The following is a 26,514-nucleotide window of genomic DNA, read 5'->3' as shown; positions in this document are numbered from 1 at the left end:
TACGAGATAGATTGTGGATTGCATTTAAATTCAAAAAGTGATCTCATGCTTAAAATGGTTGGAGACCACAGGGGAGCTAGCAATGTGGCTAAGCACCCTACAGTGCATTGAGGGAAGGAAGAGCTGATCCCTGCACTTCTTGGGCTTCCCTCAGAGTTTTCCTACAGCATTCTCAGCTGCTGGGAGTGGCATGAATAGCTCTGTGAGCTCTCCCTGCTGAGGAATGTCAAAGACGCACAGCAGTGTCTCCAGTCTTCCCCCGGCAGCAGCAGTCTGCCTACTGCTATGTTTCTAGCAGGGCAGAATGGGAACAGTCCCATGATCTGCTCTTTTTCATTCGTTCCCCAACTAGAGCAGCTCACTCAGCTATCAGATACGGCTTGAAAGGGGAGGGGCGCTGTCAGATATAGGGAGGCTTGAAAGGGGAGGGGCGCATGCCTGCAGGCAGCAGAAACCACAAAACACTGAGCAGAGCCATCAGGGCAGGCATTGTGGGATAATGACAGAAGTTTTTGCAACAAAACAGAGTCCACACTGGCTCTTTGTTGACAATAAAGGGAGGGGAAAAAGCAAAAGTCTCTCCCAGAGGTGGAAGTTTTTTGTCACCAAAACTGGGTGTTTTTCCTGACAAAAGCTTCATTGCAGTGTAAAGGATTACATAACCCATAGTGCACTCACATCTTCAATTCGGCAGTTCTCATCCTCAATTCTCCTCATATCAAATAAGATACACAAGAATTCAAAAATGTATTGAGAAGACATTAAAATCATTAGGTACATAGAAGAGCTTCCATATGAGAACAGATTAAAAAGAGGTAACTGAGAGGAGATATAATAGGGGTAATAAAATCATGAATGGTGTGGAAATATTGAGTAGAGAAGTATTATTTATCCCTTCACATAACACTAGAACCAGGGGTCACCTAATGAAATTAATAGGCAGCAGATTTAAAACAAACACAACACAATCTGTGGAACTCATTGCCAGGGGACGTTTGAAGGCTGAAAGTGTAGTTGGCCAGAGCCGGCCTCTGACACCCCAGTCCCCCCACCTCATCTCTCTGCCCCAGATCACCACCTAAACCCTCTGCACTCCTCCTCCTCCTCTAGGTCACAACTTCATTACAGACCGTGCACTCCCTCCCACTTACAGCCCTCTTCTAGGCCAAAATGCTCTCCCCTCCCTGACCCTGCACCCTAAGCTCCTGCCCAGATCACAACCCACCTCTTCAGCTAAACACGCTCTCAGACCCCACATCCTCGCCTGCAACCCAAACCCTTACCCTGAGCTCCTTTCTGCACCCAGCCTCCCTCCCAGACCACACAACTCCTCCATAGAAAAGTGTGGCCCTTAACCACTTATCAAAATCAATGCTCCCCCCCATCAAAAAGTATTACCCACCCCTGTTCTAAGAGGTCCGAGACCATCTCCTGATCCACGGTCAGTACACAGAATGGATCAGGGTTTTAATGGATTTAATGGATCAGGGTATTAAGAGAGGATGTGATCTCTGGAACCCCTATCCCAATTATTGAAAAAGTTGGAAGATATGTGCTGAATCTTTTTGCAGTTCTCTACTTCAAAGAATGGTCTTAGAATCATGCAGATCAGGTCATCAGAAAGTCATCAGGTCCAGCCTCCTGCCCAAGGCAGGACCAATCTCAACTAAATCAACCCAGCCAGGGCTTTATCAAGCTGAGACTTAAAAACTTCCAGGGATGGAGATTCCACCATCTCCCTAGGGAACCCAGCCCAGTGCTTCACCACTCTCCTAGTGAAACAGCTTTTCCTAATATCTAACCTAGACGTCCCCCACTGTAACTTGAGATCATTGCTCCTTGTCCTGCCATCCGTCACTACTGTGAACAGTCTTTCTCCATCTTCTTTCGAACTTCCCGTCAGGAAGATGAAGGCTGCTATCAAATCCCCCCTCACTCTTCTCTTCTGCAGACTAAACAAACCCAAATCCTTCAGTCTCTCCTCATAGGTCATGCGCTCTAGCCCCCTAATCATTTTGGTTGCCCTCCACTGGACCCTTTCCAATGAGTCCACAACCTTTTTATACGGGGGGGGGGGGGGGGGGCACAACTGGACACAATACTCCAGATGTGGCCTCACCAGAGCTGAATAAAGGGGAATAATCACTTCTCTGATCTGCTGGCAATGCTCCTCCTAATGCACCCTAATATACCATTAGCTTTCCTGGCTACAAGGGCACACTGCTGACTCATGTCCAGCTTCTCATCCACTGTAATCCCCAGGTCCTTTCCTGCAGAACTGCTACTTAGCCATTCAGTCCCGAGCCTGTACCAATGCTTGGGATTCTTCCGTCCCAAGTGTAGGACTCTGCACTTGTCCTTGTTGAACCTCATCAGATTTCTTTTGGCCCAATCCTCTAATCTGTCCAGGTCACTCTGGACTCTATCCGGGTATGTCTACACTACCCCGCTAGTTCGAACTAGCGGGGTAATGTATGCATACCGCACTTGCTAATGAAGCCCGGGATTTGAATTTCCCGGGCTTCATTAGCATAAGCGGGGAGCCGCCATTTTTAAATCCCCGCTGCTTCGAACCCCGTGTAGCGCGGCTACACGGGGCTCGAACTAGGTAGTTCGGACTAGGGTCCTATTCCGAACTACCGGTACTCCTCGTGAAACGAGGTGTACCGGTAGTTCGGAATAGGCACCCTAGTCCGAACTACCTAGTTCGAGCCCCGTGTAGCCGCGCTACACGGGGTTCGAAGCAGCGGGGATTTAAAAATGGCGGCTCCCCGCTTATGCTAATGAAGCCCGGGAAATTCAAATCCCGGGCTTCATTAGCAAGTGCGGTATGCATACATTACCCTCCTAGTTCGAACTAGGAGGGTAGTGTAGACATACCCTCCCTGCCCTCCACCGTATCTACCTCTCCCCCTAGCTTAGTGTCATCTGCAAACTTGCTGAGGGTGCAATCCATTCCCTCATCCAGATCATTAATAAAAAATGCTGAACAAAACCGGTCCAAGAACCGATCCTTGGGGCACTCCGCTAGAAACGGACCTCCAACTTGACATCGAGCCGTTGATCACTACCCGTTGGGCCCGACAGTCTATCCAGCTTTCTATCCATCTTACAGTCCATTTATCCAATCCATACTCCCTTAACTGGCCGGCAAGAATATTGTGGGAGACAGTATCAAAAACTTTGCTAAAGTCAAGTAACTTTCCCATATCCACAGGGCCAGTTATTTCATCATAGAAGCTAATCAGATTGGTCAGGCAGGACTTGCCTTTGGTGAATCCACGTTTACTATTCTTGATGACATACTCCTCTTCCAAGTGCTTCAAAATGGATTCTTTGAGGATCCCCTCTATGATTTTTCCAGGGACTGAGGAAAGGCTCACTGGTCTGTTGTTCTCTGGATCATCCTCCTTCCCTTTTTTAAAAATGGGCACTACATTTGCCTTTTTCCAATCATCCGGGATCTCTCCCGATCTCCACGAGCTTTCACAAATAATGGCCAAAGGCTCTGCAACGACATTTGCCAACTCCCTCATGGATTTGTGTATGTTTAGTTTTTCTAAGTAGTTCCTAACTTGTTCTTTCCCCACAAAGGGCTGTCCACCTCCTTCCCATACTGTGTTGCCTCGTATATTTGTCTGGGAGCTGACCTTGTCCATGAAGACAGAGGCAAAGAAAGTATTGGGTACTTCAGCTTTTCCGACATCATCTGTCACTGGGGGGTATGTCTACATTAGCCTCCTACTTCGAACTAGGGTGGCTAATGTAGGCATTCGAACTTGCAAATGAAGCTCAGGATTTAAATATCCCGGGCTTCATTTGCATGTTCCCGGGAGGGCACCATTGCAGGAGGAGTAACAGTTAATCCGAACTAAGGACTTAGTTCGGATTAACTTCTGACTGCCGCGTGTAGCCGCAGGCAGTCAATTCGAACTAAGGGGATTTAAAAATGGTGCCCGCCCGGGAACATGCAAATGAAGCCCGGGATATTTAAATCCTGGGCTTCATTTGCAACTTCGAATGCCTACATTAACCACCCTAGTTCGAACTAGGGGGCTAGTGTAGACATAACCTAGGGTATCTCTCTCATCCAGTAAGGGCCCCACACCCTCTCCGATCACACTCTTATTGCTACCATGCCTGTAGAAACCTTTATTACCCTTCATATTCCTTGCTAGCTGCAATTCCAACGGCGCTTTCACCTTCCTGATAACTCCCCTGCATTCTCGAGCAATATATTTATGCCCCTCCCTTGTCATCTGTCCACGTTTCCACTTCTTGTAAACTTCCTTTTTGTGTATAAACTCACCAAGGATGTCCCCGGTAAGCCAATCTGGTCACCTACCATAGTTGCTTTTCTTGCTGCACATCGGGATGGTTTCTTCCTGTGCCTTCATTAAGGCCTCTTTAAAATACTGCCAGCTCTCCTGGACTCCTTTTCCCTTCATGTTAGCATCTCAGGGAATCCTGCCCATCAGTTCTCTGAGGGAGTCAAAGTCTGCTTTTCTGAAGTCCAGGGTGTATATTTTGCTACTCTCCTTTTTTCCTTTGGCCAGGATCCTGAAACCTACCATCTCATGATCACTGCTTCCCAGGTTGTCCCCCACCTCTACTTCCCCTACTAGTTCCTCCCTGTTTGTGAGCAGCAGGTCAAGCTGTGCATGTCCCCTGGTTGGATCCTTCAGCACTTGTACCAGTAAGTTATCCCCAGCATTCTCCAAAAACTTCCGGGATTGTCTGTGTACTGCTGTATTGGTCTCCCAACAGATGTCAGGTGATTAAAGTCCCCTATGAGAAACAGGGCCTGTGATCTGGAAGCTTCTCTACCTCATCCATCTGATCTAGTGGTCTATAGCAGACACCAACCACAACATCACCCCTTTTGCGTCCACCTCTAAACTTAACCCACAGACTCTCAACAGGCTTTTCTCCCTCTAAATACTAGAGCTCTGAGCAATCATGCTGCTCTCTTACATACAATGCAACTCCTCCTCCTTTTCTCCCCCGCCTGTTCCTCCTGAACAGTTTATACCCTTCCATGACAGTGCTCCAGTCATGCGAGTCATCCCTCCAAGTCTCTGTTATTTCAATCAAATCATAGTTCTTTGACTGGGCCAGGGCTTCTAATTCTTCCTGTTTGTTTCCCAGGCTTCTTGCATTAGTGTACAAACACCTTAGATAATCAGCTGATTGCCCGACCTTCTCCATTCGTGTCAGGAGTCCTACTTTGTTGCTCGTTCCTCCTTGTGTTTCTTCCTGGTATCTGACTTCCCCACTTACCTCAGGACCTTGGTCACCATCCCCCAACGAACCTAGTTTAAAGCCCTCCTCACTAGGTTTGCAAGTCTGCCCATGAAGATGCTCTTTCCTCTCTTGGTTAGGTGGATCCCATCTTTTCCTAACAATCCTTGTGCCTAGAGCAGAATCCCATGGTTGAAGAAACCAAAGCCCATGGTTAAGGAAGTTCAACACTCCTTTGGTGAAGTGGATTTTACTCCTGCCTCTGCCATAAAGTTACTATGTGGTGATTCTGATCTGCAGAAGTGATTAGGGGCTAAGGCACATGATTTAGGAGACGAGGCTAAGGGAACTGGGCTTATTTAGCCTGCAGAAGAGAAGAACTGATGGTTGAAATGATTTAGTGGGGCTTGGTCCTGAGGACAAGATGACCTCCTGAGGTCTCTTCCAACCCTAATTTTCTATGATTCTATGAAGTGCTGATTATTTACAGTTGCAAATGAAGTCAGTGGGAGATATGAACATAGAAAGTACGATATAATGCTAAATACTCAGGAAAAAGTCAAAGCCTACATATCTCAAATTGAGCACCCAAAATTAGTGGATACATTAGATCTTAATCTCTCAATAGCTCACCAGACTAACACGGCTACATTTCTATCAATAGCTCAGTTGCCTATGTGTAAAACAGGGATAATATCATTACTGCTCCTCACAGATACGTTTGTGAAAATACATTCATAAATGTTTGTAAGGTACTCGGATACAATCATGATGAGTGTCACAGGGAAATGTATGAGGAAATAAATAATTCTGGACTCAGAGCAGGGTTTGAAAACTGCTATATTTCAGGCATAGGGACACACATTGAACAATGAAGACAAAACATATTTACCTGGCATCTTGGAGAACAAAGGAGTCCAGGCAAGCTCTCTCCCCTTTGATGCAGCCAGGATAAAGTAATGTGAACACTTCAGGTGCCATTCCTGCGGCAAACCAGAAGAGAAAAACTTGAGTGTTTATAGCAGAGGTGGTAGTGGTGGATGGTGTAGGGGTGCAGGCCCCACAACTGATGGGGGCCAGGATTACCAGACCCTATTAAAAATGATATGAAAGCAGCCACCAAGGCACCAGGAAAGCACTCCTTTTCCCTGCCTCAGGTGTAGGAACCACACTACTGTAATCCAGGTGCTTTGCCGCAGATCTGGTCTTGAACCCACTTGGAGGATTAAGCTAGGACAGAAGCCCACTAAGGAAGTGTGCATCAGTTTCTTGGAAGGTCCTGCACTGACTTTTTGGAAGGTTAGAGAACTGGATCCATGTGATGGGGCCTGTGCAGGCAGCTTGTGGAAGTAAGAAGAAGGCTGTCGTTGACAAAAACGGTTACCTACTTCTTGTAACTACTGTTCTTCGAGACGTGTTGCTCATGTCCATTGCAAGTAGGTATGTGCACTCTGCATGCACGGTCGTCAGAATATTTTTCCCCAGTAGTACCCGGTCAGCTTTGGAGACTCCTATAGTGGAGCCATAATGATGCTGCATATAGTCCTCTGCTGGCCTTCTCCCCACTCAGAGGAGAGGCGAGTGGCTCTTAGAATGGACATGAGCAGCACGTTTACAAGGTAGGTAACTGTTTTTAATTCTTTTAGTGACTGTTTATGTCAATTCCAAGTAGGTGACTCCCAAGTAGCAATCTGGTGGAGGGGCTGGAAATCACAGATTTGCAATCTGAAGCATTGTTCTCCCAAATGCAGCATCTTCTCTGACATCATAACAAATGGCGTAGTGAGATGGCTGCCGATTTCTCCATCTGGTTTGGGAACTAGGACTACTGGAGAAGCCCATGAGCTCTCAGAAGGGCGAATTATACCCATCTTTAGCATGTCCTTGATCTCCTTCTCTATAGCCGCCTTGACTGAAGGAGCCATTCGGTAGGGCCTGGCCCTACCTGGGTGAGCATCACCTGTGTCAATGGAGTGAAACACCCGTTTGGTCCTATGACAGACATCCCCCCCTACTTTGTGAAATGGACTTATGAACATGAATTTAAGTAACTCAAAGGTGCTTTGAGCAAATTATTTCATATAACCCATCAATCTTCATGTCATGATCTGCTGGTTCTGTTTATATTATTTTACATAAGAACGGCCATACTAGGTCAGACCAAAGATCCATCTAGCCCAGTAGCCTGTCTGCTGACAGTGGCCAGCACCAGATGTCCCTGAGGGAGGAATCACAACAGGTAATGCTCACGTGATCCCTATCCTGTCACCACCTCCAGACAAACAGAGGACCGGGACACCATTCCTACCCATCCTGACTAATAGCCATTGATGGACCTAACCTCTATAAATCTATCTAGCTCTTTTTTGAACCCTATTAAAGTTCTAGGCTTCACCACATCCTCTAGCAAGGAGTTCCACAGGTTGACTGTGCGCTGAGTGAAGAAAAACTTCCTTTTATTTGGTTTAAACCTGCTGCCTATTAATTTCATTTAGTGACCCCTAGCTCTTATATTGTGGGAACAAGTAAATAACTTTTCCTTATTCACTTTCTCCAAACCACTCATGATTTTATATACCTCTATCATATCCCCCTTAGTCTCCTCTTTTACAAGCTGAAAAGTCCTAGTCTTTTTAATCTCTCCTCATATGGGACCCGTTCCAAAACCCTAATCATTTTAGTTGCCCTTCTCTGAACACTTTCTAATGCCAGTACAGCCAGTCCCTGACTTACGAATGAGTTACGTACCAAACACTAGGTCATAACTCGATCAGTTCGTAAGTCAGACTACATTCACAGACGTTCTTAAGTGCAGATTTCGTTCGTAACTTGGGTTCTGGCTGTATAGGAGGATGGTCGTAAATACAAAGGGTCATAAGTCGATGCATTCATAACTCGGGGACCAGCTGTATATCTTTTTTGAGATGAGGAGACCACATCTGTATGCAGTATTCAAGATGTGGGCGTCCCATGGCTTTATATAGAGGCTATAAGATATTTTCTGTCTTATTCTCTATTCCTTTTTTAATGACTCCTAACATTCTATTTGCTTTTTTTGACTGCTACTGCGCACTGAGTGGATGTTTTCAGAGAACTATCTACAGTGACTCCAAGATCTCTCTCTTGAGTAGCTGTAGCCAAATTAGTCCCCATCATACTGTATATATAGTTGGGATTATTTTTTCCATTGTGCATTACTTTACATTTATCAGCATGAAATTTCATTTGCCGTTTTGTTGCCCAGTCACTTAGTTTGGTGAGATCTTTTTGAAACTCTTCACAGTCTGCTTTGGTCTTAACTAACTTATTTCCTCTTCATTCCTTTCACTTGGGAGGAATGAGGGCCAGAGTCTTCAGGGGGCTTTGTGGTGTTGAATACTGTCTTCATAAAGGTTAATGCCATCCTAGAGAGTCCCTCTAGGGCAAAGGTATCAACCATGAGGTTGAGATCTTTCACGACCTTCTCAGCCTAAAGACCCAAGCAGTAGCTCATGGTGGACCCTGCTGTCCATGGGCAAAAAAGATGTGGCTGAAACTCCCATCACCTCTTTGGGGAAGAGGAAGATGAAGCCCTCACTGGCATCCTCTTGGCCCTCATTCAAAAACACCATAATAGAGGTCCAACTAAAATGTATACCCCGAATTAAAAAACACAGTAAAAGAACTAAAAAAGAACCACCGTGGCTTAACAACCATGTAAAAGAAGCCATGAGAGATAAAAAGGCATCTTTTAAAAAGTGGAAGTCACATCCTAGTGAGGAAAATAGAAAGGAGCATAAACACTGCCAAATTAAGTGTAAAAATGTAAAAGAAAAGCCAAAAAGGAGTTTGAAGAACAGCTAGTCAAAAACTCTAAAGGTAATAACAAAATGTTTTTTAAGTACCTCAGAAGCCGGAAGCCCGATAACCAGTGGGGCCCCTGGACGATCAAGATACAAAAGGAACACTTAAAGACGATAAAGTCATTGTGGAGAAACTAAATGAATTCTTTGCTTCAGTCTTCACAGCTGAGAATGTTAAGGAGATTCCCAAACCTGACCCGTCCTTTGTAGGTGACAAATCTAAGGTATTGTCACAGACTGAAGTATCATTAGAGGAGGTTTTGGAATTAATTGATAAACTTAACAGTAACAAGTCACTGGGACCAGATGGCATTCACCCAAGAGTTCTGAAAGAACTCAAATGGGAAATTGAAGAATTTGGTTTGTAACCTATCCTTTAAATCAGCTTCTGTACCCAATGACTGGAAGATAGCTAATGTAACGCCAATATTTAAAAAGGGCTCTAGAAGCAATCCCAGCAATTACAGACCGCTATGTCTAACGTCAGTACAGGGCAAATTAGTTGAAACAATAGTAAAGAATAAAATTGTCAGACACATAGAACATAATTTGTTGGGGGAAAGTCAACATGGTTTCTGTAAAGGGAAATCATGCTTTACTAATCTATTAAAGTTCTTTGAAGGGGTCAACAAACAAGTGGATAAGGGGGATCCAGTAGATATAGTGTACTTAGATTTCCAGAAAACCTTTGACAAGGTCCCTCACCAAAGGCTTTTATGTAAATTAAGTTGTCATGGCATAAGAGGGAAGATCCTTTCATGGATTGAGAACTGGTTAAAAGACAGGAAACAAAGAGTAGGAATAAATGGGAAGTTTTCAGAGTGGTGAGAGGTAACTAGTGGGGTGACCTCTCCTGCAAGCATCTGTCCTGGTGTCACATTACTGGATTTTAAGGGGAGCAGCCAGATCACTGCTGCACCAATGTGTGGGGGGGGGTATTTGCCCCAAAGTATATACAAAGTGTGCCATAGGAGGTGTCACATGAAAACTTGCGTTCTACTGATTCTGTATGTGTTATTCATTTACTTGGATGATATCTGTATGTGGAGTTAAAAACTGCTCTGTCTGTGGCTGAGCAATGGGCAAGAAATGCTCAGCCAATGGCTATGCTAATTAGCAAGGAGTCAATGAAGCTCTAGGTGCCAGTACACACCTCAGGAATGTGACTGACACCTGCAAATCAGGCAGGATCAAAGGGCTGCCAGCATGGGACACAGGGATAGGTCGTTTGACCATGTGACCTTCTCTGGCCAGAGAGATGCCAGGGAAGATATATAAGTGCCATGTGGCACCCTCCATCTTGTCTTGAGTTCAGCTCCTGATCCCAGATGCAGCCTTGCAGGGAACAACGAGCGGGAAAGAACCGTGGACCCATCCTGATATAGGATGTACACCAGAGACTTTTAAGATAGCTGTTTATAACATCTCTGCTAAGCGCCTGTATCAAGAACTGGGTGATTCGATGCATGTAATGCATGTAATAGGATCCTTTAACAACCGTACTCTCATGCTTTTCTTTCTTTTAGTAATAAACCTTTAGATTTTAGATGCTAAAGAATTGGCTCAGTGTGATCTGGTGGGTAAGAGCCAGAGTGTAAATTAACTGGGATCTGTGGCTGTTTTTTTGGGACTGGAAGAACCTGTTCAGGGAATGTGATTTGTCCTTTTCATATGTGTTCATTTTTTTTAATTGTATCCTTTGGTATATATGGTTGTGACTACTTTCTTCCACTATTTGATCTGAGGAAGTGGGTCTGGCCCACGAAAGCTCATCATCTAATAAACCATCTTGTTAGTCTTTAAAGTGCTACATTGTCCTGCATTTTGCTTCATCTACCCCAGACTAACGCGGCTACATTTCTATCACTGTTCAGGGAAGGTGAGATTGGGTTCTATAAACCCTCACCTGTGTGTTAGGCCCAGGGCTGATTGGGGCACAGGGAGAGCTGGGGTGTCAGAGAGGTTTTGCTCATGAGGCTTCTGGCTGGCCAGATTGGAAGCTGAAGCGCTTGGTGTGACTGGTTTGTGGCCTATTTGGGAAGGTCTCCAGTCTGGGGCTGTAAGGAGCCCCGAGTTTGAGCGATTCGCTCTAAGCGGACGCCCTCAGCTGTGCCCAGACCCGACTGGGTCCGTCACACCTGGGACCCATCCTATTCAACTTACTTATAAATGATCTAGAGAAAGGGGTAAACAGTGAGGTGGCAAAGAACATCTGCCCTAGCCTATAGTTTTTGTAGTCTAAATAGTTGATAATTAATTACTTAAGAGTTCTTTAGATTGTGTAAATAGTTCTTTTCTAGTGGGGAGTATTCCTCTCTTATCCTTCCTTATGGACTAGGACATGCACACTGCGATATGATTGTGTCCCATTGATTGTCCTCACTCTACCAGGCTTCTGTGATTATATCAATATCCTCCTTTAACACAAGGCACTCTAGTTCACCCATCTTATTTAGACTTCCAGCATTTGTGTACAAGCACTTTAAAAACTTGTCACTGTTTATTTGTGTGACCTTTTCTGATGTGTCAGATGTAAGAAATTCTGACTTGTGTCTTATTCAACCACCCGTTTTATTGTGCTATCCGTCACTTTCATGACCTGCCACGGTACATGTCCCTGTTCGGCTTTTGTTTGACAACTACACCCAGTGAGCAATCACACTGGCCTGGGCACCAATATCCAACCTCCGATGGCGGAGTAGGGGGATTCAGACCCATCCACTCTCCCGAGTCCTGGCCCAGGGCCCTAAGGCAGGGAGCCCGACTCCCTAACCTAGCAAATGGGGGAAAGGCTCCTAAACTCGTTTGTCACGGGCTTCGCAACCCCGCCCTGGGCCACTTCCTACCTCTGCGGTCCAAGTCTCCTCTCTTTTCCCATAGGGCGGGACGTCCCGTCCCAGCCCTGGCGACCTTCTCCTCCTGGCCTCCCCTCACCTTCTGTGCTGGCGCCCTTTATCCCCGCCCCTGAGTTCGGCGGGTGACATCACGCAGGCTCCCGCTCCCCATCTCCGTCGCTCATTCCCCGGTGCCGGCTTGACGTCACACCACATCGGCGTATGACATCATCCCCCAGCGCCGCGTCTGCGGCTGCCCTCTGGGCTCTTGCTTCCAATGCGGCCCCTCCCCCTTCCCCGAATGGGGCTTCTAAATTCAGCCCCGCCACTTCCCTGCCATGGCGGGTGCCGGCCAGCCTCGGCTCCCAAGACTCCTCAGGCCCCAGGTAAGGGCGGGGTTGCTTCACCCCTCCACATCAGATTCTTTTTGTACGGTTTAAAGCCGAGGGACCAGGGCATGTCCCAGTCCACAGGGAAGGAGAAGACAGGAATACTTGTTAGGATTGAAAGCTTTATTTTTTTTTATATTTGTATTTTAGGTTTAGTAATATAGTAATGAGTCTAATAATGTAGCCATAATATAGCAATATATATTTAGTATTTTTTTGAATTAAGTCCTTTTAGTTAAATGTCTATTCCTTTGCCCTAAAAGTGAGTTTAGTAGATGGGCCTAAGTGGAAAGACAGTTCTAGGTATTGTGTCTGTGTTAATAAGATTAGAAAAATGTTGAAGGTCAAGCCTTAATTGTTTGATTTACAACGCCTCTTTGCTTTGCTCGATGCAGATCTATGTAACCTTGAAAGCCCTTGTAACATTGCTCATGTGTGTGAGAGGAGTGTGAATGTGTCGAGATAAGATGTAAAGTTATATTGCTTAGAACCAGATGGCCAGAGAAAAGGGGTGAGCGAGTGTGGGTGAAGGCCAGAACACAAGACAACCTGGCTGCAAAGAAGCCATTTATAACCATCGATGTGTGCCCCCTACTCACGAGAGGATTGGCAGATTGATGAACCTTGAAGCGGAGCGGGCACCCCCAAAAGACGACTGATTACAGGATGAGCCTTGGAAGATGTTTGGGAACGATTGACATCAACAAGATAACATTCTAGTCACAAGCTGACAGAGCGGAATCCATGGATTTCAACAGAGAAAAAGATGATAAAAGCAAGGTGCCTTGCTATGGAACTTTGGGTTTGTCTGCCACCATCCCCAGAGGAGCATCGGATAGCGACCAACAAAGGCCCTGCTCTCCCCTGTGTTCGACCTAGCTGGCCACTAGATTGACACCGACTCTGGACTGGTAACTATGACATCATCTGGCAAGACTGTGTGTGCATGATGTTTTGTGTGTGTGACTGAAAAGCATATGCAACTGTTGTATTCTCAATAAATGCGGCATACTGCCTTTTCCCCTATAAAAGATCTCGTATGCTTCGTTTAAGCATCACATATTCTCCACTAGAAAAGAACTATTTTACACGATCTATTTAGACTACCATAAACTATAGGCTAGGGCAGATGTGGGCAATAAATTCTGACTGAGGGCAACTCCCAAGAATTGGGTAAGTGGTCAAGGGCTACACTTTTACTTTACTTATAGAGAGGATGCAGAGTATAGACAGAGGTTGGGTGCAGAATGGATCTCAAGCTAGGGGACTGCGGTGTAGAAGGGGGTATGGAGTCCAGGAAGGAGTTTGGGTGAAGGAAGGGGTTGCGACCTGGGGCAGAGGATTAGGATGCAGAAGTAGGTGCAGGGTCTGGGACAGATGACCAGGAGGAACGGATGTAGGAAGGAATGCAGGGGTTGTGACCTGGGGCAGGGATGCAGGATGGCATGCAGAGGGCTGGGAAAAGAGGGTGGGTGCAGGCTCTGGCTGGGAGGCACTTCCCTTAAGCAGTTCCCAGTCAGCAGCCATGTTAATTTGGTTTCGACTAATGGGAGCTGCAAGATTGTGCTGGGGGTGGAGGCAGTGCATAAAACCCCTCATCCAGGAGTGCACAGAGATGCACGTGGTTCCCGTATCAGGCTACTTTGAGCAGCTTGCGAGCAGCACAGCAGGCAGGGAGCCTGCCTGGGGTTCTCACTGGATGGTGGCAGACCAGATCCGAAGGAGGGGCGAGTCTGATTTGGCCAGCAGGCCATATTTTGCCCATCTCTGAGCTAAGGAAAACACTGAGAGGGGGAAGGGTCAGCAGTATACAACACTATAATGGCGCTAGCCCAGGGGGCTCCACGGCTGGTGGATGAGTACTGGTATGGGAAAAAACGGATGACTATGCACGTGGCGTACACACACCTACTTGGAATTGAAATGAGCAATCACTCAAAGAAGAACATATATTAAAAGGCCAGAACTTCTGCTGCCTGTCCCAGCTTCATGAGCAGCTTCCCTGTGGGCTCCATGTTAATTTGGTCTCAGATTCCCAGGGCCTTTTCTGTCTATTCAGTAATACCTATTTCCCTAGCATCTGTGCAGCCAGCTCCATGGCCATAAGGGAAGCTACAGGTGCACAGCCCATTAGAGCCATGCCCCTGGTGTAAGAAGGAAGGGAAACGTTACCTCATATTCATCAAAGGGCTCCAGAGCCTGCACTCTCTGTCGTTCATCTTCAGGGATAAAGCCGACGTAGAACTCATTCATATCAATGACACTGCACTCGGTCCAGCCCTAAAAGAGAGACCCACATTCCCTCAGGGAGACAACCACAACCCACTCCACCCCCTCACCACAGGGTCTTCACCCAATCCCTCCCCCTGTGACGGACTCACAAAGGGTATTCTATACTAGCTCGTTAATTTGAGCTATGTAGGCAAATGAGGCGACCGGAGTTGCAAATGAAGCCTGGGATTTACATATCCTCCGTTCTCATGGAATGAGGAGTAACAGTTCATTCGAACTAAGGACTTAGTTCGAATTAACTTTTCACTGCCGTGCATAGCCGCGCGGCAGTGAGTTCGGGCTAGTGAAATTTCAAAATGGCGACTGGACGGGAACATGCAAATAAAGCCCGGGATATTTAAATCCCGGGCTTCATTTGCAACTCGGGTTGCCTCATTTGCCTACCTAGCTCGAATTAACGAGCTAGTGTAGACATACCCATACATATTCAGACTGGCAATGCTGGCTAGATTCCCACTCAACTGACTGGCCTGAAAACGAATGGCTCAGTCCCCATGGTGGGGGCATACCCGGCTGCAAAGTACACATCCTCAGTATGTTGCTGTGACCAGCTCAGAGTCGACACTCATTACACCCCGGCTCATAGATCCTGAACTTGTGGGATCCTCACATGGTGCAGCTTCACTACAAGGAACAATGTACTAGCCTTTGCACAGAGAGAGCTGTCAGACAAAGGAAGGTGCTCTGTAAGTCTGCATGAGGAGAGAGGGCCACGCAGTGCCTCTTGTCCCCAGCCTGGTTCTAACCAACCCATACCAAAGGCCTGTGGGATCATGCCGGTGGTTCTGAGGTTATGCTCCTTCCCAGATGGTGCAGAACCATGACCTGCTCCAGGACCATAGCCACTTACCCTTTGGAGAAAGCGTCTCCTCTGCGCCTCACAATTGGGATACTGGGCCAGAGCATGAAGCACAGAGTTCAGCCGGCTGAAGTGCTGCTGCATGATGAAACCAAAGGGGTCTTCAGGGTGTATCTGCTCATAGAGCACAAACTGTGCGCAGGAGAAGTGCTGAGCTGCCCACTGGATCAAAGCATCTGACCTGCGAAAGCCACAGGCAGAGGTGAGAAATCGAGAGGGCTGTGGCCCCAGCGAGGATGGGAGCAGGCACCAGACTGTTTCCTGCACACCCACAGAGGGTGCCACTGGAGGTTCTTCTACTATTTGGAGAGAAGAGCACGGAGCAGAGAGCCCTCACCCAGCTGCTCAGAATGGCTCTAGGAGCTGCAAGGACCAAGAAAGAGCCATTTCCATTTGCGAGATAGTCCTGCATATCACCTGTCTCTAACTAGACAGCTGCCAGTGGCTTCCACAATTCACCTGCAACCAGCCAAAAGCCCCTAGAGACAAGTCTCCAGGATCAGACTCATCACTCTCAGGGTATGTCTACACTACCCCGCTAGTTCGAACTAGCGGGGTAATGTAGGCATACCGCACTTGCAAATGAAGCCCGGGATTTGAATTTCCTGGGCTTCATTTGCATAAGCGGGGCGCCGCCATTTTTAAATACCCGCTGCTTCGAACCCCGTGCAGCGCGGCTACATGGGGCTCAAACTAGGTAGTTCGGACTAGGGTGCCTATTCCGAACTACCGGTACACCTCATTTCACGAGGAGTAACGGTAGTTCGGAATAGGAACCTAGTCCGAACTACCTAGTTCGAGCCCCGTGTAGCCGCGCTGCACGGGGTTCGAAGCAGCGGGGATTTAAAAATGGCGGTGCCCCGCTTATGCAAATGAAGCCCGGGAAATTCAAATCCCGGGCTTCATTTGCAAGTGCGGTATGCCTACATTACCCTCCTAGTTCGAACTAGGAGGGTAGTGTAGAATACCCCCTGATACTAACTCTCACCCTCACTGCTCTTGCTTAGGCCCCTAGCTTACAGGGAAGAAAGTGAGCCAACCAACCTGCTGATCTCCATGTAAGTAAGCACCACTTCTGCTAAGAGCATGGTAGGAACCTCTGGGTCCAGGCCTGCTTCTGTCAAGGCTTGCTCCAGCTTAGGCAGCTCCGATAAGTCTACTCCCAGCAATTTATAATCCTCCCCAGCAAAGCTCATGGCTCCTAGGAGAAAACAATTGAGATACCCTCATTACAACACTGACCCTTAGCTGATATGCTGACAGCAGCAGAAGTGACAGGAACACCCACATGAGACAACCCACTCTCAAGAGTACTCCACCCCCACTGATAGCATGTTGGAGCAGGAGACTGGGAAAACCTGGGCCAGACTCCTATCACAAACAGGCCACAGAGGGGCATTATCAAGAATGGCCTGCAAAAGGATGGGGTAAACTAGTGTATTCCCACCATCCCCTCTGCAAGCTCTATGGTGGCATTCTCAGAAATGCTTCCTGTTCCAAGTGCAGGGCCAGGTAGGCAGGCAGAACTTCAGAGTCTCAATGTGTGGATGAGATGATGGTGTAGGGAGGAGGGGTTTAGATTTATTAGGAACTGGGGAAACTTTGGAGATGGGGGAGCCTATACAGGAAGGATGGGTTCCACCTAAACCAGGGTGGATCCAGACTCCTGGCACTAAACAGTAAAAAGATTGTAGAGAGGTTTTTAAACTAAGAGATGGCGGAAAGCCAATTGGTGTGGAGGAGCACGTGGATCGGACAGAGACTTCTCTTAGGGTATGTCTACACAGCCAACCGCTATTTCAAAACTGGTAAACCTCATTCCACAAGGAATAACGCCAATTAGAAATAAGTGCTGTGTAGACATTTCAAAATAGAGGGCCTCCAGCCTTCCCAGGGCGCCCTAGTGGCCACTCCGGCCTCAACCAAGAACACTCCTCTTCCTCCCCTACCTCCTGGGAGCCCTTAAAGGGGTAGACTCTGACCACAGTGCCTGTGCCAGCTCCAAGCCTGCCAGCCCAGAGCCAGCAGACACTGCCCCTGACGCAATGGCCCCAAAACATAAGCCAGCAAGCCACTGGCAGCCAGCCCTCCACCACTCCCCAGGAGCAGTCTGCCAGCTCCCAGGAGCCTGACAGGGGCTGGAGAAGGCGGGGGCCTTCCTGGTCCAGGTTGGAGATCATGGACCTTATTCAGGTTTGGGGGGGATGCCCCCAACGTCCATGATCTCCGCACTAGATGGAGGAATGTGGCCATCTATGGCAGGATAGCTGCCAGCCTGGCCACCAAAGGCCACGTGATCCCAGGAGCAGGTTTGCATGAAAATCAGGTTGGTCCGGAGAGACCCCCAACCCTGGGCCCTGAGCTTTCCCTCCCCCTTCTTCCCCTTGCTTCCCCCTTCCAGCACCCTCCTCCCAGGTTTCCCCCTCCCCTCTTCCACCCTCTCTCCGCCCCTCTCCCACCTCCTTTTTCCAGTCTCCCCAGAGGTTCATCTCCCCCCCCCCCAGTTTTGTTCAATAAACCCAGTTTCTATTTTTGAACATACGTGTCTTTTATTTGACATCAGGAAGGGGGGCTAGGGAGGGGTAAGTGGAAGAACGTGAGGGAGGAATGGGGCACGAGCCCCCGGTGGGGAGGACCGGGGTGGCTCTGAGGGCTCCTCAGGGTGGATGATCTCCCACAGGGCTTCCTGGATCCTGACAGCCTCCTGATGAAGCCCCCAGATGGCAGCCTGCAGCAAGTACAGCCGGGCTGATGACAACAACCCCACGAGATACACCGGCATACCCAGTGGGGTATGTGGCCGAGTGCTGTGGTGTCCCAAGTGCGGGCACTCAGGGCACACCAAGACAAGACTGCTTTGCTGTCCCTCATCGAGGTAGACAAGCAAGCGGGGAACCCTGAGAACTGTCTGTCCGGGGGTGGGGTTAGGGTCCCTTTAAGCACAGAGCTCAGTTAGCCTCAGGTAGCAGCCCCATACACTAAGTCCTAAACTGATGCCCTGCCGGTACCGGTTCCGGCTATCCTTAACTTCGATTCAGGGTCCACTAGGTTTTGTGTGCAGATGCGTTAATTCAAATTAGCTTAATTCGAATTAACTATTTTGAATTAAGTTAACTCGAATTAATGCTGTAGTGTAGACGTACCCTTAGGGAGATTCCAAAACCTGCACCATCCTTTGTGGGTGATGAATCTGAGGAACTGTCCCAGACTAAAGTATCATTAGAGAAGGTTTTGGAACAAATAGAAAGACTTAACAGGAAAAAATCACCGGGACTGGATGGTATTCACCCAAGGGTTCTGAAAGAACTCAAATGGGAAATTGCAGAACTATTAACCGTGGTTTGTAACATATCCTTTAAATCAGCTTCTGTACCCAAGGACTGGAAGACCGCTAACATAACGCCAATATTTTAAAAGGGCTCTAGAAGCGACCCTGGCAATTACAGGACAGTAAATCTAACGTCGGTACCGGGCAAATTTACTGAAACAATAGTAAAGAATAAAATTGTCAGACACGTAGAAGAAAGTCAACATGGTTTCTGTAAAGGGAAATCATGTCTTACTAATCTATTAGAGTTCTTTGGAGGGGTTAACAAACATGTGGATAAGGGGGATCCAGTAGATATAATAGACTTAGATTTTCAGAAAGCCTTTGACAAGGTCCCTCACCAAAGGCTATTATGTAAATTACGTTGTCATGGGATAAGAGGGTAGATCCTTTTATGGATTGAGAACTAGTTAAAAGACATGAAAGAAAGGGTAGGAATAAAGGGTAAATTTTCAGAATGGAGAGGGGTAACTAGTGGTGTTCCCCAAGGTTCAGTCCTAGGAACAATCCTATTCAACTTATTCATAAACGATCTAAAGAAAGGGGTGAGCAGTGAGGTGGCAAAGTTTGCGGACGATACTAAACTGTTCAAGATAGTCAAGACCAAAGCAGACTGTGAAGAACTTCAAAAAGATCTCACCAAACTGAGTGACTGGACAACAAAATGGCAAATGAAATTTCATGTTGATAAGTGTAAAGTAATGCACGTTGGAAAAAATAACCCCAACTATACATACAATATGATGGGGGCTAATTTAGCTATAACTAATCAGGAAAGAGATCTTGGAGTTATTGTGGATAGTTCTCTGAAAATGTCCACGCAGTGTGCAGCAGCAGTCAAAAAAGCAAATAGGATGCTTGGAATTATTGAAAAAAAGGGATAGAAAATAAGACGAAGAATATCTTACCACCTCTATATAAAACTATGGTACGCCCACATCTTGAATACTGTGTACATATGTGGTCTCCTCACCTCAAAAACGATATTTTGACATTAGAAAAGGTTCAGAAAAGAGCAACTAAAATGATGAGGGGTTTGGAATGGGTCCCATATGAGGAGAGGCTAAAAAGACTGGGGTTTTTTTTAGTTTAGAAAAGAGGAGACTGAAGGGGGATATGATAGAGGTCTATAAAATCATGAGTGCTGTGGAGAGGGTGAATAAAGAAAAGTTATTTACTTGTTCCCATAATATAAGAACTAGGAGTATGTCTACACTACAAAGTTAATTCGAATTAATGGACGTTAGTTTGAATTAACTTTGATAGGCGCTACACTAGCGCTCCGCAAGTTCGAACTTAATTCGAACTAGCGGAGCGCTTAGTTCGAACTAGGTAAACCTCATTGTAAGAGGACTAAGCCTAGTTCGAACTTACTAGTAGGCGGCTAGTAAGGGGTGTGTAGCCCCTTAATTAAGGGGTGTGTAGCCCCTTAATTCGAACTAGTAGGAGGCTAGCCCTCCCCAGCTTTCCCTGGTGGCCACTCTGGCCAACACCAGGGAAACTCGTCTGCCCCCCTCCCGGCCCCTGACCCCTTAAAGGGGTACGGGCTGGCTACGGTGCCCGTGCCAGGTGCAAGCCTGCCAGCACCCAGCTAGCAGACCCTGCACCTGGCACGGCTCGAGCCAGTCACTCGATGCCCCCTAGCCCTCCCCCTCTTCCCGGGACCAGGCTGGCAGCTCCCGGGAGCTTGCCCGGGACCGCAAGAGGCGGGCACCCGCCTGGGCTAGTGCGGACATCGTGGATCTCGTCCACGACCTCCGCACCAGGCACAGGAAAATGGACGTCTAGGGCAGGAGAGCTGCCAGCCTGGCCACCCAGGAGCAGGTGTGCATGAAAATCAAGGTGGTCCACTGAGACCCCCGACCCTGAGCCCTGAGCTTACAATGGCCGTACTGGGTCAGACCAAAGGTCCATCTAGCCCAGTAGCCTGTCTGCCGACAGCGGCCAACCCTAGGGACCCTGGAGGGGATGGACCGAAGACAGTAACCAAGCCATTTGTCTCGTGCCATCCCTCTCCAGCCTTCCACAAACTTTGGGCAGGGACACCACTCCTACCCCCTGGCTAATACCACTCCATGAACCCAACCTCCATCACTTGATCTCACTTCTCTGTAAACTCTGTTCTAGTTCTAGCCTTCACAGCCTCCTGCAGCAAGGAGTTCCACAGGTTGACTCTTTGCTTTGTGAAGAACAACTTTCTGTTACTAGTTTGAAGCCTGCTACCCATTCCTTTCCTTTGGTGTCCTCTAGTCCTTCTATTATGGGAACTAATGAAGAACTTTTCTTTATGCACCCTCTACACCCCACTCATGCTTTTATAGACCTCGATCCTATCCCCCGTCAGTCTCCTCTTTTCTAAGATGAAAAGTCCCAGTCTCTTTAGCCTCTCTTCATATGGGACCTGTTCCAAACCTCTGATCATTTTAGTTGCCCTCCCCTCTCCCACCCTCTCTCTTCCCCTCTCCTACCTCCTTTTCCCAGTCTCCCCGAGTTTTGTTCAATAAAGAGAGATTCTATTTTTGACCACATGTTTTCTTTATTTTGTACATCAGGAAGGGGGGGGTAGGGAGGGGTAAGTGGAAGGAGGTGAGGGAGGAATGGGGTACGAGCCCCCGATGGGGAGGACTGGGCTGGCTCTGCGGGCTTCTGGGGGTAGAAGCTCTCCTGCAGCCCCCCAGTTGCCCCCTCTCCCCAGATGGCAGCCTGCGGCAAGTGCAGCCGGTCTGATGGCCGAGTGCTGTGATGTGCCCAGTGTGGGCACTCAGGGCACTCCAAGCCAGGACTGCTTTGCAAGCAGGGAACCCCTGAGAACTGTCTGTCCGGGGTGGGGGTCGGGTCCCTTTAAGCACAGCCCTCGGCTAGCCTGAGGCAGCAGCTCCACGCTCTAAGTCCTCATCTGATGCCCTGCCGGCACTGCTTCCGGCCATCCTTAACCCCGGTTCAGGGTCCACTTAATGTGGACATGCTAGTTCGAATTAGCAAAACGCTAATTCCAACTAGTTTTTTAGTCTGGATGCGTTAGTTCAAATTAGCTTAGTTCGAATTAACTAATTCGAACTAAGTTAATTCGAATTAGCGCTGTAGTGTAGACATACCCTAGAGGACACCAAATGAAATTAATGGGCAGCAGGTTTAAAACTAATAAAAGAAAGTTCTTCTTTACACAGCTCACAGTCAACCTGTGGAACTCCTTGCCAGAGGAGGCTGTGAAGGTTAGGACTATCACAGAGTTTAAAAAAAGCTAGATACATTCATGGAGGTTAGGTCCATAAAAGGCTATTAGCCAGGGGATAAAATGGTGCCCCTGGCCTCTGTTTGTCAAAGGCTGGAGAAGGATGGCAGGAGAAAAATCGCTTGATCATTGTCTTCGGTCCACCCCCTCTGGGGTACCTGGCACTGGCCACAGTTGGCAGACAGGATACTGGGCTAGATGGACCTTTGGTCTGACCCAATATGGCCATTCTTATGTTCTCTGCCTATATACTCTGCCTCTGCATCTGATGACAGATAAATTTGCACTCAGTTCAAACGAGCCTGCTATAGCCAGAAATGTCATACCTGATTCTCTCCCTCCACCTCCTCCCACGAAAGTGGCCAAGTCCTTCGTACCCTTGATCAGAGCAGCTTTCCGGCTTGCCACACTTGGGAAATCTACCTCATATACCACAGTGTGACTCAGAAGACCCACATCCTTGAGGCGGAAATACAGGGAGTCAAAGCCAGCACCGAAAGAGAGAATCTGCAGGAAAAAAAACCAAGAAATGTTATTTAACTCTGACAGAAGCCTGAGTATTTGCAGGGCACAAAGCACCAGAGTATCAAAGGGTATGTCTACACTACAAAGTTAATTTGAAATAACAGCAGTTATTTCAAATTAACTTTAATAGCGTCTACACAGGCAAACTGCTATTTCGAAATAAATTCAAAATAGTGGAGCCCTTATTTCGAATTTGGTAAACCACATTCTACGAGGAGTAACACCAAATTCGAAATAGCTATTTTGAATTAAGTGCTGTGTAGACAATTAATTTGAAATAGGGGGCCTCCAGCCCTTTCCAGGGAGCCCTGGTGGCCACTCTGAGCACAACCAGAAAAACTTACTCTCCTCTCCCCCAGCCCCGGAACTATTAAAGGGGTAGACCAGTGGTCCCCAATGCGGTGCCCGTGGGCACTATGGCGCCCGCCGGGGCATTTATGTGCGCCCGCCGAAACATCTGGGCTGGTCATGCCCCTGGCGCGCGGCACATGCATGGTGCCGGGCCAGGGCTCAGGTCGCATGGGCAGCTCCTGCCCCAGGCGCATGGCACATGTGCAGTGCCAGCCCCGGATGCAGGACGCGTGGGCGGTCCCTACCCCCCGGCGCACAGCACATGCGTGGCCCCACCCCCGGAAGCGTGGCGTGTGAGCAGCCTCACTCCTGGACGCCTGGCACATGGCCCGGCAGCAACAAAAGGTTGGGGACTACTGGGGTAGACCCTGGCCACAGTGCCTGTGCCAGCTCCAAGCCTGCCAGCCCAGAACCAAAAGTGGCTACTGGGGCCCATGACCCAGTTGCCCCAAAACATGGGCCGGCAAGCCACTGGCAGCCAGCCCTCCACCGCTCCCCAAGAGCAGTCTGCCAGCTCCCAGGAGCCTGACAGGGGCTGGAGAAGGCGGGGGCCTTCCTGGTCCAGGGTGGAGATCATGGACCTTATTCAGGTTTGGGGGGGATGCCCCCAACGACCATGATCTCCGCACTAGATGGAGGAATGCGGCCGTCTATGGCAGAATAGCTGCCAGCCTGGCCACCAAAGGCTACATGCGAACCCAGGAACAGGTCAGCATGAAAGTCAAGTTGGTCTGGCAAGACCCCCAACCCTGAGCCCTGAGATTTCCCTTCCCCTTCTTCCCCTTGCTTCCCTCTTCCAGCACCCTCCTCCCAGGTTTTCCCCTCCCCTCTTCCACCCTCTCTCTTCCCCTCTTCCACCTGCTTTTCCCAGTCTCCCCAGAGGTTCATCTCCCCCCCCCCCCCCCAGTTTTGTTCAATAAACCCAGTTTCTATTTTTGAACATACATGTCTTTTATTTGACATCAGGAAGGGAGGCTAGGGAGGGGTAAGTGGAAGAACATGAGAGAGGAATGGGGCACGAGCCCCCGGTGGGGAGGACTGGGGAGGGTCTGAGGGCTCCTCAGGGCGGACGCTCTCCCTCAGGGCCTCCTGGATCCTGACAGCCCCCAGATGGAGCACCCGAATGGCAGCCTGCAGCAAGTGCAGCCAAGCTGATGGCAATGACCCCACGAGACGCACCGGCGTGCCCAGGGGAAGCTCTGGCTCCATGTGGCCGAGTGCTGTGGTGTCCACTCACTGTGGACGCGCTATTTCGAAATAGCAAAACGTTATTTCAAAATAGTGTTTGTGTATAGATGCGTTATTTCGAATTAGCTTTATTTGAATTAACTATTTTGAATTAAGTTAATTCGAAATAGCACTGTAGTGTAGACATACCCTAAGTGCCAACATCCAGGGGCATTAGCCTCGCGTGGCAAAGTCCCATAACAGGAATAGGAACAATGCACACATGACTGTCCCGACATTGACCCATCTGTGCCTTCCTGGGAAGGATGCACAGAGAATATGACACCTGAGATGTCTCTCCAGACCCACAATGGGAGCTCAGCCCTTGCACTCCTCCCACAGAGGATTCACCTGTCTCCTGGGGTGACCTTGAGTCCGCAGCAGAAATTCTCGCACACAGTGATCCACAGCTTGGGCCCGGACATAGTAGCCCCTAGGAAACAAAATCCAACTGTTATACCCAGATTTCCTCTTTCACTCCAAAATACCACACTCCCCTACTGATGGGAACCTCACTCCCTTCTCTCAGAACCCATTCCTTTCCCAAAAGACCTCACTCGCCTCCTCCATTTCACACCTCTGCGATTCCCCTGTGCTGAAGAGGAGCATGCATAGCCCCTTCCCCCTACTCTAGCCCCTGAAGAAGAGCAGGCAGTCTGAAGCTTACTTCCTTTGCTGTCTCCAGCTGGTAACTGCCTCTGCTACTGTCCTTCCCTCCAAAGGCCAGCCCAGGCCTCCTGAGGACAGGAAGGGGCCAAGAGGAGAGTAGAGCTGGTGGCTGAGTGGGTGTGAGGTAAACCTAGAATAATAGAATACTAGAACTGGAAGGGACCTCAAGAGGTCATCAAATCCAGTCCCCTGCCCTCACGGCAGGACCCAGAACTGTCTAGACCAGTGTTTCTGAAAGTGTTCCGCAGAATCACTCTCAGAAACACATTAACTGGCCACCCCGGTTTGTTTATTTACTGGCACCGCGGCCACAGAGCCTCGCGGCTCCCATTGGCTCCGTTTCGTCCTTTGCAACCAAGGGAAACCGCGAGAAGCTGCATGCACTGGGCCACTGCTTCCCACGATTCCCCTTGCCTGCAAAAGATGATCCCTGATAGATGTCTATCTAACCTGCTCTTAAATATCTCCAATGATGGAGATTCCACAACCCTCCTATTCAATTTATTACAGTGTTTCACCACCCTGACAGGTAGGACGTTTTTCCTCATGTCCAACCTAAACCTCCCTTGCTGCAGTTTAAGCCCATTGCTTCTTGTCCTATCCAAAGATGACAAGGAGAAAAATTTTTCTCACTCCTCAACACTATTTTAAATACCTGAAAACTGCTATCATGTCCCCTCTCAGTCTTCTCCTTTCCAAACTAAACAAGCCCAATTCTTTCAGTCTTCCCTCCTAGCTCATGTTCTCTAGACCTTTAATCATTCTTGTTGCTCTTCTTTGGACCTTCTCCAATTTCTCCACATCTTTCCTAAAATGCAGTGCACAGAACTGGACACAATACTCCAATTGAGGCCTAATCAGTGCTGAGTACAGCAGAAGAATGACTTCTTGTGTCTTGTTCACAACACTCCTGTTAATGCATCCCAGAACCATGTTTGCTTTTTTTGCAACAGCGTCACACAGTTGCCTCATATTTAGCTTGTGGTCCACTATTACCCCTAGATCCTTTTCTGCAGGACTCCTTCTTAGACAGTCACTTCCCATTCTGTATGGCTGTGTCTACACTGGGCGACTTATTCTGGAAAATCAGCCGCTTTTCCGGAATAAGCTGCGAGCTGTCTACACTGGCCCTTGAATTTCCGGAAAAGCAACGATGCTCTACTGTACAAAATCAGCCGCTACTCCGGAAAAACTATTCTGCTCCCGCTCGGGCATAAGTCCTTATTCCAGAACACTGTTCCGGAAAAGGGCCAGTGTAGACAGCCCAGTAGTCTTTTCCGGAAAAAAGCCCCGATCGCTAAAATGACGATCGGGGCTCTTTTCCGGAAAAGCGCGTCTACATTGGCCACAGACGCTTTTCCGGAAAAAGGGCTTTTCCGGAAAAGCAGCCTGCCAATGTAGACGCTCCTTTTCCGGAAAAACTTAAAACGGAATAGCATTCCGTTTTAAGCAGTTCCGGAAATTCATGCCAGTGTAGACACAGCCTATGTGTGAAATTGATTGTTCCTTCCTAAGTGGAGCACTTTGCATTTGTCCTTTTTAAACTTCATCCTGTTTACCTCAGAGTATTTCTCCAGTTTGCCCAGATCATTTTGAATTATGACCCTATCCTACTTAAGTCTCTTAAGTAAAATGGCCCATTCATCACAACTGGTGTTCTCCTCCCACATCTCCTAGTCTCAGCACCACACATGCCTATTCCCAGCTCCCAGCACAAACCTAGTC

The 26,514-nt window shown here is 48.2% G+C and overlaps 1 protein-coding gene across 4 annotated transcripts in view; it reads right to left on the bottom strand.

The window, feature by feature from the left end:
- Positions 1-26,514, bottom strand: part of LCMT2 (leucine carboxyl methyltransferase 2) — a 69,672-nt gene that overhangs the window by 26,337 nt on the left and 16,821 nt on the right. For all 4 annotated transcript variants that reach the window (XM_075917309.2, XM_075917313.2, XM_075917311.2 and 1 more), the window contains exons 3-8: positions 24,472-24,553; positions 22,344-22,524; positions 16,502-16,658; positions 15,449-15,638; positions 14,479-14,586; positions 6,134-6,224 (exon numbers count right to left, since the gene is read on the bottom strand). In XM_075917309.2, the coding sequence (XP_075773424.2) occupies positions 6,134-6,224; positions 14,479-14,586; positions 15,449-15,638; positions 16,502-16,658; positions 22,344-22,524; positions 24,472-24,553 (809 nt within the window). The remainder of the gene's footprint in view (positions 1-6,133; positions 6,225-14,478; positions 14,587-15,448; positions 15,639-16,501; positions 16,659-22,343; positions 22,525-24,471; positions 24,554-26,514) is intronic.

Source organism: Pelodiscus sinensis, chromosome 1 (genome assembly GCF_052426305.1).
Source record: "Pelodiscus sinensis isolate ZL-2025 chromosome 1, ASM5242630v1, whole genome shotgun sequence".
In the NCBI taxonomy this organism is placed as follows: domain Eukaryota; kingdom Metazoa; phylum Chordata; order Testudines; family Trionychidae; genus Pelodiscus; species Pelodiscus sinensis.
The sequence above is the reverse complement of the archived record's forward strand: the minus strand, read 5'-3'. Positions and strand labels throughout refer to the sequence as shown.